We start from the raw sequence: 16,488 nt of genomic DNA on the forward strand, positions 1-16,488 counted from the left end.
TCTAAGAAGACAAGATTAAAAACCTACAGCCCCTCACCCACCATTGGCTATAAGTGACTACAGACTTTTTAATATTATCTAAGTCTGTTTATTTCATGGAGTCAGGATGAGAGAAGCAGGTATGGCAGCCAGAAAATTAAAAATAGTAAGACATACAAATCACACCATAAGAACTGGAAATAAGTTCACGTAACTGCAGGACTATAAGAAACATTATAAAGCTAATTACCATATGTTTATTTTTTGGTGTATAAGTTTAATATAGTAGCTTTGATATAGCAAAAAAACTTGATTATGAAAAATTAAGACCAACTTTACGAAGCTTCAATATTCACTTTTATTATTTATAAAAAAATGAAAGTATCAGAGTGCATAAGGTGTACTATGATCTTGGTTCTGCACATTATTTCTTGTGTTTTACATTATTTTGACTTTAATAAACATACCTTATGTATATTTTTACATTGCTCAATAAGATTGCTATCTGGCACTTACACATGTATTACCTGTTCAATCTGATGCCTTGCACTTCAAGAGGTTATAGCACAACTTGCCTGTAATTCTGAAGATGAAAGTTTATGGAATCAGTTAAATTCACGCAATTGCCACACACTTGTGCTGATTTTATTTTTTCTTCTTAATTGAATGTAAATGTTTGCAAAAGAAAACAATCTGGAACTGAGGTTGTTAATTTGTAGTCCAATAAATAATTTTAGCTACGCTTAATGTAGCTTTTTTAAGGCCTTCATACATTTGAAAAAATTAGAGTTGAGCATGTTAAAACCCTGTTTGTTTATAAAATAAAAATAGAATTTTACAGGTTTGCAGTTAAAAGTTAATGTTTAAAATCTCTCATGCATGTAATAAGCTGCAACCCAACTCAAAATGCTAGCCGCTGGCGGGCAGGACACACCCCCGCCAGCACTGTGAAGCATTAAGAAAACAGCATGATGGAAGAGGTCTAGATTTACATGTACTAGGCCACAAGTCAGTGAATTCTCTGATAAATACACATCATTTTAATAATCAGCATTTGGTGGTGGATGAAAACATGCATTAGACTAAAAACGCCACAAATTTGTTCTTATATCCATTCACTATAAAACTTTCCTTTTTTAATTTAAACTTTGTGCTTCTATATTAGAATACACAATAATCAGGAGGATACATGATGGGAAGCCAGTTTTCAGTAAAAGATGCACAATGGGTCCATCCAAGTAACTTCATCAACTATAATAAAATAAGAAAAATATTATGAAATCACAGAATTATGAAGCTCACTATTCAAGAAAAGTTCCGAATATTTACTACAAATGAAGTAGTGACATGCAGAGCTCTCCTTTTACCAATCATCAAACATAATACCAACAATCCATTTCACCACCAACTAACAACCAACTTATCCTTCTGATTAGTATCTTGAACAACTTTACGCCGCTAACTTTTCTCATATCTGCCCAATTTGGCATACCTTTTTTCCTTCACAAATAAAATTCTGTTTTTCAGTTATACAAAATTAACACATTTTATCCTTGTTGAAAACACATTTGAAAGCAATAAAGATTATTTGGGTTTGAGCAAAAATATTTATAATTTAACTAGTACGTTGTTGGTTTTATAACCATTGTATAGGTCACATTACACGAATTAAAATTAAAAGTGGTCAGGTGATAATGTTATATCACACTACCGTAGCCCTCCCCTCTTATAATCTTGTCACTATTCAATATTGATGTGACATATTCATTTTAACAGTTGAAGCATCACTTACTTGAATACAATTTTTCCAGTTTTCTTTTGTTGGCTTTTCTTCCACAAGTTTAGTGGCAAATTTAAGGCCTCTCCCATACATCTTGTTAACTAATGCATGCTTGTATGCAAATGTCAAAACCTGTAACAGAAAGTGAGATAAAGCTTAAGTATGAAATATTTACATTTTACAGCATGTAACTTTAACACTACAAAGAATTAAGGCTTTAAGAAAAGTTTAGTTTCAAAATAAATTAAAATAAATGCATTATATCAAGAAAATTTTAAAAGCTATAGAATAATCAGTATTTACAAGAAATCTAGGTAATTTCACAGAACAGCTAATTTGTTTTTCAGAAGAGAGCTAGGACCCTGAGAAATCACGTGTCCTAAAATCCATTTCAAAATGTTTCCTGAATGCAAAAGAAACCAGAGCTGACACAAGTCGTTCCAAAAGAGAAAACCAGGGTAGAAATAAAAATAATCATTATAAGTTACATTCATTATAAGCATAATGAGCATAAGCGTTAAAATAAGAAATTCTATTGAATATAATTTTAATGACTGTAATTTCATGTTTTTATTTTTATACTAACTTGATGCTTAAATTTTCAGTAATCTACAATACACATGCTACTTTTGTATAAGCTGTTGCACCATTAGTTCTTGCATATTTGAAGTAGATTTTTATTAATTTGTTTATAACAGTTGATAGACAAATAATGGTTAACATTTTCCAAACAGGCTGGGCCTGGGAGCAACCAGCACTACAGCAGAATTTACCTTATTATCAAACAGATCAGTCCATTTTGTAGTTTCCCAAAACGTTTCGGACAGAGAATCCAAAGTCCTGTCCCCCTCCTCCTCTCGTCCTTCTCCATCACTGGAAACAGCCCCTTCCTGAGCCCGGGCGTGAAGAAGGTGGTCGGCCAGTGCACAGCCCTTTCTACAAAGGGCATCTACGAGGGTGGATTTCTGTTTGTCCATATCACTGCAGAGAAAATCGAGAAAACATTTCAAGTAACAGTAAAGTTTCCTTGAAAGTACAGACTTATTTGAGATTAAATCCATGCTTTCTCTGGCCTAGGTTTTATAATGTAGAAATACTACATATATAGCCATGTACATACATCTGTACTGTATATAAGACTGACACCAAACGAATCACTACATCATGCAGATTTCATGAGTCCGGGTAGCTGTATACCTGGTGGGAACAGAATGCCGTAAGCAATACAGCTGAAACATCAATTGGCTCCAACTCTTCATTAAGCCAGTATTTTGTGTCTTCGGTGACTTGAGAAGCAGCAATTTTTCTATTTATCAATGTGTTTGTACAGTGGTTGTTCTAGTCATGAGCTTTCATTTCAGAACAGTATTACTACTCTGAATATGCTAACAACTACCTTGACATTTTAACATATTGGTTTGTTTTGCACTCGAAAACAACTGTCCTCATTTTGCAGAAGAGGAAACTGCAGCACAGAGAGATGAATTGATGCAGCAAACACCTTCCAAGCAGGGCACGGCGGGTCTCCTCTAATCACCATGGAAGCCCCCCAGCTGCTCCGCAGAGCCCTCTACTTCCTTCAGGTGCCGAGGACAGTGTCTACCCATAAATCATAGTTAAAGGAAATGCCTGTACAACATGCTACACTCCAGGAAGAAGTGCTACAATCTAGGATGTTTGCTCATCTGAGGCATTCTGTCCAACTCCAGTTAGATGTGGGAGCACATAATGAAGCCAAAGTGCTGAGGTAATACCAAGAGGCATTCAAAGTGAGCTGCTCTGACAGGGATTCTGAAGGATCCAGAGTGGAACAGGAAATCCGCTAGGACTGTAAAACCCACAGGGATTAGTAGGAGAGACACCTTGAAGCCCAACAACTTGGGGCTGGCAGGATCATCAATCATCTTGTGCGTGAACGAGTCCGGGTCATTTAAGAGGCTACAGAATGGGGTCATTAACTATCACGGAAAATGCCGGCACTGTAGCACTTGCCAACACAACATCCGCAGAGAACCAAAGCTGATTTGGTTTCATACCGTGAAAGTCATCGGGAGACAATGTGGACACAGGTAGAGACACTCCGATGTCTGGAGAGGGCAGGTACCAACCTTAACACACTTGCAATGTAGATGCAATTATGCTTTCATGGTACCCCCTACATTTCAAACTTTGAAGAAACAACTTTTACTTGGAAAGGTGCCTGGGGACAGCTTGTTACTCTAACTCAAGAACAAAAGGAATAACGAGTAGGCTTTTGGGGTCTGAAACTTAGGGAACAGTTACATAGCTTTTTATCTGATAAACCACTCTCCCAGCTACACCTTTTAGACATCAGGTCCTATCCTACACACTTAGCAGTGTTTCATTTATACCCTAGGAGTAAGGCATAACAATTAACCCAACTTTGGAAAAGTGAAAGGGGACCTTGAAATAGCTTTTTTTACAAGGCAGGTTTCATCACCCATGCCAAAACAGATGGCTCCAGGTGCTGAGAGAGAGGCAGGAAGGATGCAGAAGTGAAAAGGAAGTGAGGGTGGGGTGACACAAGCGTTCTACACTTGGCAGCTGCTAAGACGTCTATTTTAGCATCTTGTCTTCCAGTAATCTAAATTCCACCTATCTGCAATATTGCTTTCCTGTTCTCTTATAAAATTTAGTTGTGGCCTGCTTCGAGTACATATCTTATTAACCCAAGGTAGTCTTTCCACTTAAAAGGAAGTCAGATTTCCTTCCTAGAGAAGCTTTAAAATTTAAAACATTTATTTACTTTGTATCATTACCCTTAACTTCATAGTTTGCATTAGATTGTAAATTTTTCTAATAAGAGTACCTTCAAAAAAATAGTGTCTTCATTTTATAAGTTCATTTAAGTGACAGCGCACATAAAATACTGCCTTAACACTGTTTAAATCTGATCCAGCTAGGTAATCATCAAGGTAATAATCACTACCTACCTTTCTAAATGGAAGAAACTTAAATTGAATTAATACTTCAATGCCTAAATAAGCAAAATGTAGTATCAACTGAACCAAAAGTTAATATCAGATTATCTACAAAGGGCAAATTACACTTATAAAATTATAAAATGGTTATTTTTGACTCAAGAGAAATTGGTAAGTCCCACTGCTACTTGGCGGTTGATGAAACCTATGAGAAATATACTACCCTAAAGCATGCAGCTGTGAGAGCAATCTACTGCAGACCTGAATATGACCCTTAGTTCAAATACAGCTGGTCTAAGTCCTGGAAGCCTGGCTAAAGCAAAGGCCTGGGGAAACACATCTTCATTACAAGGTAGAGCAAACAGACGCAACGTTGCCAATAACTTAAAACTTGATCCACTCTGAGTATTGTCACAATCCTTTTATAGTACTTTTTTTCAAAGCCGCATTAAGTTCAAACTGCATCTCTCCATTTTAACAAGAATATTATTTATTTGAAAGGCAGAGCCAATGAAATGATGGATAACGGTTCATCCCTCCAAAGCACACAAAAGCCAGGCTAGGCAAGGACTCAACCCTGTGGGCCATCACCTCCTGTCCCCTTAGCACATGCATCGGCAGCAGGCTGCCATGAGATGAGCTGGGATAGGAAGCCAGGCACTTGATGTATGACATGGGTGTCCCCAGTCTTGGGCTCTTTACCAAACACCTGCCTTAGGTTATTATTTTACAATGGAGACAGCATCTAGCATTGACCCAATATGAAATAATGAAATAGAAATGACAAGGGGGAAAAAAAAACCACTAAATTTTTGGTTCGCCTTGACCAGGAATAGAGATCAGTTTTGGATGGTAATGTTAAGAAGACATAGGCAAAAATATCAGGAGATATAAATAGATCTTAGAATTTACTAAAGTTTCAGGATGAGCCACACACATGTATTTTCACACATACTTGAATCTGAGGAAACTGTATTCTTTTCACAAACGGTTTTGGGAAGCACCACGCCCAGCTAAGGCTGCTGCCACAGCGGGGTCAAACAGAACAACATGGGCCACTGTTTCTGGCACTGGTGATTTGAAGAAGAGAGTTCCGGCATGATCAAAGCCAGATGCCTTCTGTAAGAGGATTAATATTGCCTGGATTTAGGGCAGTAGAACTGGAGGGTACATCAATCTAGCAATAAATGAGCATCCATGTAGGAAACCGAACATGTCAGAGTATGCTGTTGGCAGAAGTCAAGATGAGGCAAAGCTCTGTTAGTGCCTCAGGAGCAGGGAGGGGATTTGGTATTTAGACAGGGGGATGGCCTAGGAGAGAAACACCTCTCCACTGTATGACAGAATCAACCACAACAGGTACTCTGGGGGCTACACTCAGACTTCTGAGATAAAAATGAATCGTGCTTAGGACGGGCATTTGACATGTGCCGTATCTCCTATGAGAGTGCCTGGGTGGTACAATTCCAGATTCCGACGCACACACTGGGAGGCAGCAGACAGGCCATGGTTCAGTGCTTGCACCCCTGCCGCCACCATGCAGTCCCGGATTCAGTTCTGGGCTCCTCTGCTTTGGTCTGGCCCAGCTTCAGCTGCTGCCAAGTATTTAGAGTGAACCAGTGCAAGGAAGATCTGTGTGTCTCTGCCTCACTACTTTTACTAAAGTCCTACTGCTTTTTCTGTAGATGGTAATGGAAGTGAACAGTGGCTTTCCCACTTGGCAGCACTGGCACCTGGGCCAGTGCATCTTAACTCCTGGAGCCTCAGATACCACTTCTATAAAATTGGGTAAATATTTCCCAGCATCATGTGATTTGGGAGACTAAGTTTAAATAAGACCACTTAAAAGCTCCAAATGATTTCTCCTATGTAACTAGCATTTAATAAATGGTAGCTGTATTTTCAAATATTAACAAAATCAAGATGGCAAAATTTGAGTTTACATTGGTTGGATGATTAAATGACATAAGAAAGCCATGATCTCAAATGAAATCATTACAAACCCAGTTAGGCTTTGCTATGCACATTGTACTGAGTTTTAGAAAGCCCTTCTTTTCCACACAATCCTGGAATTGGTGTTGTGGTGTAGCAGGGCAAGCCATCTGCAATGCTAGAATCCCATAGGGGTGCTGGATCGAGGCCCAGATGGTCCATTTCCAATTCTGCTCCCTGGTAATGCACTTGGGAAAGCAGCAGACTGCCCAAACATTTGGGCCTTTACCACCCATATGAAGACTCAGATGGAGTTCCAGGTTTCTAGCATCACCTTGGCCCAGGCCCGGCCTTTACTACCATTTGGGGAATTAGCAGGGCACTGGATGGGAAGCGGAAAAGCCACGACACAAACTGGCACATGGGATACTAGCACTTAAAAAGGGAGGATCAGCCATTCGGCCATCATGCTGACCCTACATCCTTCTCCCTCTCCCTGTAACTCCGCCTTTCAAATAAGCAAATGAATTAAACAAAACAAAACTACTTTTCCAAAGCAAACACAAGGCAGCTCTAAAACTCAAGTTGTCAGGTTATAGTTTTAAACTGATTTATTTGCTTTATCATTTATTTTATTAGGTATTGCCAATTAAATTTTAGGTTTTCCATGTTATGAGTCAATAATTTTATAGGGTGTTATGTTTTGCCTCCTCAATATATCTAGTCCACACAAACCCAAGTAGCTGGACTGTGTGGTTGCAGCTGTTCAAATTCCTGGCAGTAAAAGAGTCCCTGCCTTGGATTTGCCCCTAGAGAAATGGAGAAAGTGATTACAGAATTTCTAAGGAGGGAGTATCTACTATTGATAATTCTGACTTTATGACATAAGCATAAAAGACTATCCTTAGTCACATCCATCCCTAGCTTTTATCAAGTAACTAAGAAATGAGATGCAAGAAAGATTATTTACTGGTTAGGTACTTTTTTATAATAGCTGCATCGGGCCTGGGGTCAGTCTTCATGGCGATATAAACTGCTAGAGCCGTCTGATCTATGTGCGAAATAACAGCATCTGCAGCTTCAACAATTTCATTAAGTCTTTTCATTCGTTCCTGGGAAGGGAAAAAAGAAATGAGTAAAAAATAGGTGTAATAATCACTGAACTAAAGCATTTTTGTTTCTGTTGTCTCTAAGATTTTGAATCACAGCTTGAGGGGGTCTACATGTAATCCACTTACAGCCCATGCTAACTCTTAATGTGGCTTTTCTAATTATCAGCATATCTACAAAATTTGATCTCACACACAAAAAATCCTAGTTTCCATTCTTTGTTGGAGTTCAATTGTGAGAGTAGGGAAAAATAACGAAGTTCATAAAATTTTTGAATGCTTTTTAAAAAGGCACCTCCTTTTCTGTTTAACATTTTAGGAATGTGATTACCTATTCTTGCTTTCCTGAACCCACACTTGAAAACACAAGTTAAATAAAGTACCACGTGATGAAACAAATTCTTCCTATTTCATAAAACCCAAGTAATCAGATTTAAGATAATAACTGATGGTATAACTGTGATTACCTCAGTATTCTCACTTTCGCTCACCTCTTCTTAGCCTTTTAGGAAGTCTAGTTGACTCAAAATCCTCGGTGACTTTTAACTGACTATACACTGCCACTACTACTCCTGAGAGCAGTCCAGTTAGGGCAGTCTGGCACCATGGAGGATTCTCACAACAGTGCTAACACAAAGCTTTCCTGCTTTCAGTGAAAGCATTCGGATCTCCAAATGGCCAGGACCTTGGTCTACTGCTCTCTACCCCATGGTTGAGGTTACTACCATAATCCTAAGGGCATCTTATTCAGAGCATCAGTAAGAATCCTCAAAGTAAACTCACAACAGTAGCCAATTACCTGAATAAAAATAGTTACAAATTCACTGGGAGGAAACATGTTTTCAAGTTGTGAAGAATGGAAATGTGTAAGACTGCACCTATACTCAAACAAAACAAAACCGTATGCAATACTATAAACCTAATAAAATACTAAAAATGAACATGCCCAACCTTTTCAGCATCCAACTGATGAAGTCGTGCAACATACAGAGGAAGGTAAGAAGGGTATGTTTCCTTCAATTCATTATAAATGTCACTAGAATCCAACCTATTTAAGAAAGAAAGAGAGGAACATTCATTCTTTTTATATATATAAAAAATTACATTTATGCCTTTTTTATCTCACATTATTTCAAAATGCCTGCAGAAAAGATAAAAGGACAATTCTAGCTATCCTCAATATCTGAAGGAGACCAGTGTTCAGGGTCCCTGCTCAGCAGCAGCACATGCCAGCACCTCACGTACAATGGGGCGGTATTTGCTTATAATCTGTATAGTCCATCCACACAGCTTAGAATACTCTTCCCAATATTTACAACCATTGATACAATGTAAATGCTATGTAAATAGATGTCACATCATATTGTTTGGAAAAATAATAAGACAAAAATGCACACAGTACAGACACAACTAGGGCCCAAGTACACAGTTCATGAGCCACTGGCAGGGGACCTGTGGAAGAGAGTGCCAGCCGCAGTTACTGAGCAGGATCAACATTTGCAGGTGGCATTTACTAAATGGTAGCTAGAAATCCAAGAACATAAAGTTGAATATAGTTGCCATTGTGAAATACATCGCGAGGCTATTTTTTAAAATATAAATTATAGATCTTGTAAAACATGCAAGATGTCATGAACTATTGTGATTGCTGCAAAGCCATAGCAACTGTGGTTGAACTAAGAAAAACGAAGAAAAAAATGTAACGATATTAAAAACAGAAAACAGGAAAGAATTTATATAAAAATATTCATAAAACCTTAGTGTGTATTTTTACATGTAAAGTAAAAGTAAAGTAAAAGTGTTGGTTTTGTTCTCATAATTATTGGGGGAAGAATAGGAAAAAAATCAGTTTAATTTATTCATTATACTAAGAATTAGCACATACTTTGGCTACATGACATATTTGCTGTTTGTATTATTTTCATAAAGTTTTACTATCAGTTTTATAATATTACCATAACCCTTGATAATACTTCAAGTTAACTTAATCTGTGACATCATTTTAAATGCACAATTCAGTAACTTCAAGTTTATTAACAGATACATGCAAACATCACAACAGTCAATTTTAAAACAAACTCTTCAGCGCTACGCTATCCATTTCCTCCAATCTCCTAAAGCCCTAAGCAAACTACTTGCTGCAAATGGAATCATATACTGTGCGGTCTTTCAAGACTGGCTATTTTCACTTCGTGTACAGTTTTCAAAGCTGTCTTGTGAGTGATGACTAGTTTTTATTTTGTTGCTTTCAACTATATAGTCTTCATATTTTGCGATGATCTCTCTGCTGATTTCTTTGCATTTGTTTTAGCTGGAGCTTACGGAGCAGCCTTTTTATGTAGATCAATGTTATACACTCTACATATGGAGTTTTCATCCATTATGTCTCCCACTTTCTCCTTTTCTGGTATTCCCATCTTTGTTTGAAGATGGTTATTTATTTTCCTAATTTCTTCCTCACTGCTTTTGACAGAAATCAGGCTTGAATTATTTCTACTCTGTCATAAACGCAGTGTTTCTTCAAGAAGAGCCTGTGTCTGTGGTGGTACCAGCTTGAGTGTCAAGTTTTTGCCTCACTGGAATGAGGCTGCAAGTGTGGGTGGGGAAGACAGGCAGGAAGCAGCCCTGGCACAAATACCTCACCTTCTCTTTTGCCGAATTTTCCTTAATGTTTTCTTACTTAACATTTATTCGTTGTCAATATGCCTTAGGACAAGAGGCTCTAAAAGTGACTTATGCTAGTTTCACTGGGGAGCAGGAACAAACCAAGAATGTACATCTTACTGTAACCAGCCAGAGAAAACCCTAAAACCCCTTGACTGTGGGTGGAGGTACAATCGAGCTTTAAGTGGAAGGTATACATGAATGTGGACTGCAGTCCCCATCCTGGTTCAACTGTGGGAGTCACTTTCATATGACACAGCTCTGCTCCCTTTAAGACTGTGTTAACGGAGTTATTCTGCCAGAGGACTCCCCTAGACAATCAGCAATGCTGCAACACCAAAAGACAAACTTCACTGACTTGACCACAGAGAACAGACAAACGTAAAACGTAAGTTCAGACAGAGTGTGTGTGAACTGCAACAAGTCCAGAAAAGTGTTAGTTTTGTTTTCATAGTAAGAAGTTAAAAGCCACAATAATAGAAATATGGACAAAGAACATTTTCATTTGACAGAACCTATGCAAAAAATGAAGGCTAACATTTAAATGGCTGAACCTTAACAATGACTAACTAAATATAAAGACAGCAATAGTGGCCTTTTTGAATCTTGTAGTAGCACCCACATACTAGTACAGGCAGCATAAATTATTACATGTGCTCTGCACAGCAATTTGGCAAACCAAGAAGTTTGTCAAAAATTAATGTGACTCAACAGTTGTATTTTTAAGATATTGAAAGAAACTAAAGAAGTCTTCATGATAAAAGTGTTCATCTAAGCATTACAGAGAAAAGCTATAAACATGCATATGCTAGACAAAATGCTTAAACAGATGATGTATCTAGCCGACCATAAATGAAACAGTCATTAAAATGTTATTTTAATGGGCTATCAAATGATAGGAAATGTTCATAATCAAAAAGTAATTGGAAAACTAGAACACAACATTATTCATTTTACTACATGTACGAACAGAAAATTAAAATACACAATCATTATCTTTGGAGGGTGGATAAATTATTTTGCTTTCTTATTCATACCTCCCAATAAAAAAAAATCAGAAGATATACATTTTAAATTCCTATCATAAAAAGAATTATAGGAACAAATACGTAAAACTTATAAATAGTTAGAATCCTATCGTGTGCTGTTACTATGTTTATATATAACCTATTCATTTATTGTTATGGCTGGGAAAATAAAACCAAATATTTACAGAATTAAAATCCACCAAAAACCTACTTTGTCATCCACTGAATTTTAAGATCTCGTAATGCTTCTGTAAATTCTTCTTTTAAATCTTTCTCTTTTTCTGATTCTTTCTCTTTATCTTTGCTGCCATTCTTAGTCTTTGTTGGTGGAGGTATTAAATAATAATGAACAGGGATTACATCCTACAAATGTGGAGAGAAATTCTTATATTAATATAATTAATTTTGCATACTTTAAAATCATCTTCAATAGCTGGATATCATGTCCACAAGGGAATAGATCTGGACTGTACTACAGTGTACTCCAGATTCTAAGGGCCACAATGTATCAAAAACTACAACCTGAGATTCCAGTAATTTTCTCCTCAATTTAAAAATATTGACGCTTCTAATTTTTCTTTTTAAAGAAAAGAGATCAGAGTTTTCACTTTTTTTTAGCTTTATTGACAAAATGCTATCAAAAGTACTTTTAAATTGGAACAGGGGAGCAAAACAAGTTAAAGAACATCTTGTCCAAGTCAACTGGAGGAGACACTGACATCTTGATTCAGTCAATAGGACTGAGTCCCACCATGCGCCAAGCAACGCTGGAACAGGTGACTGACAGTGCAGATGAGGCCCTTTCTTGCTCTGAGGGGCAAACCTCCTAACGTGGAAATTTGGATAATAAACATACAAGTAAGTAACTACTCTCTGATACTGACAGATGATATACGGGATTAAAACAAGTAAAAGGGCAGTTTGGCTGATAGACAAGGTGAAGGAACCAAGGGAGACACGGAAGTTCTGGACAGTCACTAGCTGAAGAGCAAGGGCAAACCCGGTGGGGGAAGTGACCTTGTTGCATGTATTGAGAAAGTCAAGTATGGCTTGATCAAATATAACCTGTTCTAAGCACATGAAGATGCCTAACTCCAGAGTCTTACACAAGCAATGACATACCAAAAAATTCTTTTTTAATGATTGTGGATCCTGCATGAATTCAACATTTTGATTCCTTTTAGTAATTTGATACTGTTTGTGGAGTGGTTCATAGCAGGCAAAAATGAACTCAGGAAAATAAGTTAGGAAGCAAACTTAAGAATCTTAGTAATGCCTTGAACTGAAAATCAGACGCAAAATGGAATACAGATCGGAGATCAACAGTGCTGTCTTTGGTACTAAAAACTCTAAATTATATATGGGGTTGAATAAAACTGGCAGGGATGGGTCATGGGAGAGGTGGGTCCATGGTGCTGTATTATACAGATGTTCTAGAAATCTGGGGTCACAGGGAAAACCCCCATCAAGAAGGAAGTGATCAGCAGAGGCCTTAGTCAGAGACAGTGTGCACAAGAGGGAGGGGGTGACCACAAAGCCTCGCAGCAGAGCTGGCTGCGACACTCATGAGCACAGTGTCACATGCAAGGACAGGGAGAAACCAACACACACACTTGAAGAGAGAACACCAAGCAAATACGCCCATCTCCCAGGAGTTTTGCTTTGAAGACAGCAGAGAAATGGACCCTAATTATATTTGTTTTATTAGCATGTATTTAGTTATGAAAAATAATTTATTACTTGTGAAATGAAATCACTTTATACTTGCCAGGTCTGTTTTTGGCATAACTAGGTGTCTTCAATAAACCATTATTAAGTCATTTTTTGAAAATCTATCTTCAGGTTTGTATTAAAATTAAAATGTATTAAAATGTTATATTATTTTATTTAACAAATGTTCTAAAACTGAAGCAAATTATATTACCCAAAAGTCTTCACTGCATTAATTACAGTGATTTTAGGAATAGCCTTACAGAAGTTGAATCAAAACTTCACTCCAAGTCCCCATTCCCTAGCAAGTAGGATCTTTAAATGTACATACTCTATACATTTAAAGATGTACATACTCTATACATTTAAAGATGCTTATATTTACTCTGAGGATTAGAAAGGAAGATCTACCACTGGAATTCTAGTAGTATTACAACACAAAAGAGTAGCTACTGCTTTACACGACTCAGTGGAAGCCTAGGAAACGACTTGGCTGGGAGACCACTCAAGGCAACCTTGGCCAGTCAGTGTCCCCTCCTTGGGAGGCTTGCGACTCTGGAAGCAAAGGCCTTCTGTGAAGTGCAGGTGTGGGAGAACAAGAAGCCTCTTTCTTCGGCTACTCTTTCAGTACTCCACACCTGCCCTTCCTTCCTTTTGCAGGTTCACTGTATTAGATGGGCATTTCCTGGGAAAAGCCAACGTAAGGCACCTGCAAAATCTGGGCTGGTGACTTCGTTAGTACTGATGTAAACAGACTGAGAACTCAGGTATAAAAGGGACTCAATATTTGGACTCAAGTTTGTCATCCAGTATTCTAGAACATAAACCTTGGCTTGGCTATCCTTACTTATTCTGAGAGAAAGATGTTCATCCTCAGCTTCCTACGTTTCCTTCCCCCACAGAGAGGGAGGACACGACCTGGCAGGAAGCAGTTCTTCCCTTGCAATTCAAAGGGAAGGCATTTACCATTAGTGTTTTAGTACAGAAAACAGATTAAAATGGGTAATCCAGTAAATGCAACTTATAATTAGTAACTCATTCTAACAAAGGCATTTACAAAATCTCTTACCATAGAAATCTCAAACTACTATTCAAAGCACAGACAAAAATTTATGCTGAATTACCTTAGGAAAAATACCAAGGCTTTACAACTAGCATTTTACACATTAAATATATCATATTTATGATTGTTAGTAGCATCCTATAAAGTACTCAGGATAAAAACTTTTAATAAAAGTTATGAGTGTGATAGGTTTAATTTCTAATAAAAAGGGTCATTTTTCATTTGCCTTATCACAGCCATTTGTCTTTTGGTCAAGTATTTTTACAAGTCACTTTTCAAAGGCATAATACCGGAATAATTTAGCAGAATTAATCTACCTTAAATCTTAAGAAATCTTCATTGTGGTTTAAATAATCAGTCAAGAAAAATCTTCAGGGCAAAAGTGCTATGATGTGTTTTCTATAGTTCACACTTAAAAACAAGTTTAAAGAATTATTCGAGAAGTATTTTAAAAAACTGAAAGATGTTTTTAAGAAAATGAAACATTTGTCAAAACAGAAACTACTCTTCAGGCACATAACACACCACTCCCCAAAGGGTGACAAAAAGAGGAAGTTTTCTTAGTTCTACTATGATATAAGATCTATAAACTAAAAAAAAAAAAAAAAAAAAAATTAAGCTTTATACAAACTGATATAACTGCCTTAATGATTAACAGCTTGATTGGGTGCTAATTACAACATGATAAAAAAGTAACTGTTCTTTTATACTTCAATGAACTTTAAAATGGTGGTGGACTTTTCCATATTAAAAGTTAACACAGGACCTGGCACCATGGCCTAGTGGCTCAAGTCCTTGCCTTGAACGCGCCAGGATCCCATATGGGTGCAGATTCTAACCCGGCAGCTCCACTTTCCATCCAGCTCCCTGCTTGTGGCCTGGGAAGCAGTTGAGGACGACCCAGAGCCTTGGAATCCTGCACCCACGTGGGAGACCCGGAAGAGCTCTTGGCCCCACGCTAAGGATAAGCATAGCACTGGCCTTTGCGGTCACTTGGGGAGTGAATCATAGGATGGAAGATCTTCCTCTCTGTCTCTCCTCCTCTCTCTGTATATCTGACTTTGCAATAAAAATAAAATCTTTTAAAAAAAGTCTACATAATCCAGAGAAATATCCATGGGGAATGACATATTCATTGTTAACTGGTATTGTCAACAACTAAAAAAATTATGTGACTGAAATCTTTCAAAAAATAAGATACTATATATTTGCACTGATACAGTGTTACAGTGTGAACAAGTAAAGATAACTCTAGCTACCAAGTTCTTTACACAAGTTTTAATAATTTTCAACAATAATCTCTTAGTTCATTCAATACTTTCCTTTTTTTCCTTTCTTACCTTCTATAGGTTAACTCAAAATAATCTATACAAATTTCCAAAGGTCAATCAAAATGTATAATAATAACAAGGGAAGAAACCAAATATGGTATTCATGACAAACACCTTTTGCTTTTAATGGGATCCCACAAAACCTTTTCCTTGTTCCCCAAAGCAGTGGCTTTCAAACCACTTTCAAGACGGAGCAAAGATAAACACATCAATACATATAACAAAATTACAGTCCTCTGGGAGTGAACTGACATTTCCTATTTTACTTTTATATGATGGTTATGCTCTACTAAATGAATTTACCAGGTCCTCAAATGGGTCAAGACACACCCAGCCTGAAAACAACTATTTTTTATAAGAATCCTCTATTGGGTAAAGATCATTTCTGATGGTGCATTTTGTTTGAGCAAAGTGTTTGCATGGTTTCGCAAGGAGTTTTACTCATCATCAAATGGTGTTCTCTAGTTTCTTATTACTACAAATCAGGGAACATGAAGACCCCTTCTCATTACACCTTAAAATACTACTGATTCTTCCACTGTAATATTTCATCCCTGAAGAATGTTGAAAGATGTTAAACATGCATAAATACTGGCCCTCTCTTGACAGAATTACGTGAAGCAGCAATGTTCTAAACTGGGCTTTAGGGGTCCATCAAAGACTGTCTGATGTGGCAGAGAAGTCAAGCAGCCCATCTGAGTTACAGTCTTCAACCGGCTGTGACCTGGGTGTGAGCTTTAATTTCGGCCAGCAGTCTGTTTCTGACCTTACTATATCCACTGCTCTCTTGGTCTCTTACTTCCCAGAATGAGGTCAGAGGTAACAATAGGGAACAAAACAGCACTTCAAAAAGATAAGACTAACTTGACTGATCAAATTATTCAAATTAAAAATGCCTGTAAACTTTAAAAACACTTAAGTTCTTTATCTTATACACCTAAGAAAAAATC

The 16,488-nt window shown here is 37.3% G+C and overlaps 1 protein-coding gene across 3 annotated transcripts in view; it reads right to left on the minus strand.

The window, feature by feature from the left end:
• Positions 1 to 313: 313 nt before the first annotated feature.
• TPP2 (tripeptidyl peptidase 2) overlaps positions 314 to 16,488 on the minus strand; it is a 65,061-nt gene continuing 48,886 nt past the window's right edge. For 2 of the 3 annotated variants that reach the window (XM_004577365.4, XM_004577366.3), the window contains 6 exons: positions 11,646 to 11,797; positions 8,694 to 8,790; positions 7,615 to 7,745; positions 2,533 to 2,740; positions 1,772 to 1,891; positions 314 to 1,230 (listed from right to left, as the gene is read on the minus strand). In XM_004577365.4, the coding sequence (XP_004577422.2) occupies positions 1,141 to 1,230; positions 1,772 to 1,891; positions 2,533 to 2,740; positions 7,615 to 7,745; positions 8,694 to 8,790; positions 11,646 to 11,797 (798 nt within the window). In that variant the 3' untranslated portion in view covers positions 314 to 1,140. Of the gene's footprint in view, positions 1,231 to 1,771; positions 1,892 to 2,532; positions 2,741 to 7,603; positions 7,746 to 8,693; positions 8,791 to 11,645; positions 11,798 to 16,488 lie in introns of those variants that run through there. The other variant, XM_058670500.1, reaches the window with a different exon arrangement.

The sequence above is a fragment of the Ochotona princeps genome, chromosome 12, assembly GCF_030435755.1.
Source record: "Ochotona princeps isolate mOchPri1 chromosome 12, mOchPri1.hap1, whole genome shotgun sequence".
NCBI lineage: Eukaryota > Metazoa > Chordata > Mammalia > Lagomorpha > Ochotonidae > Ochotona > Ochotona princeps.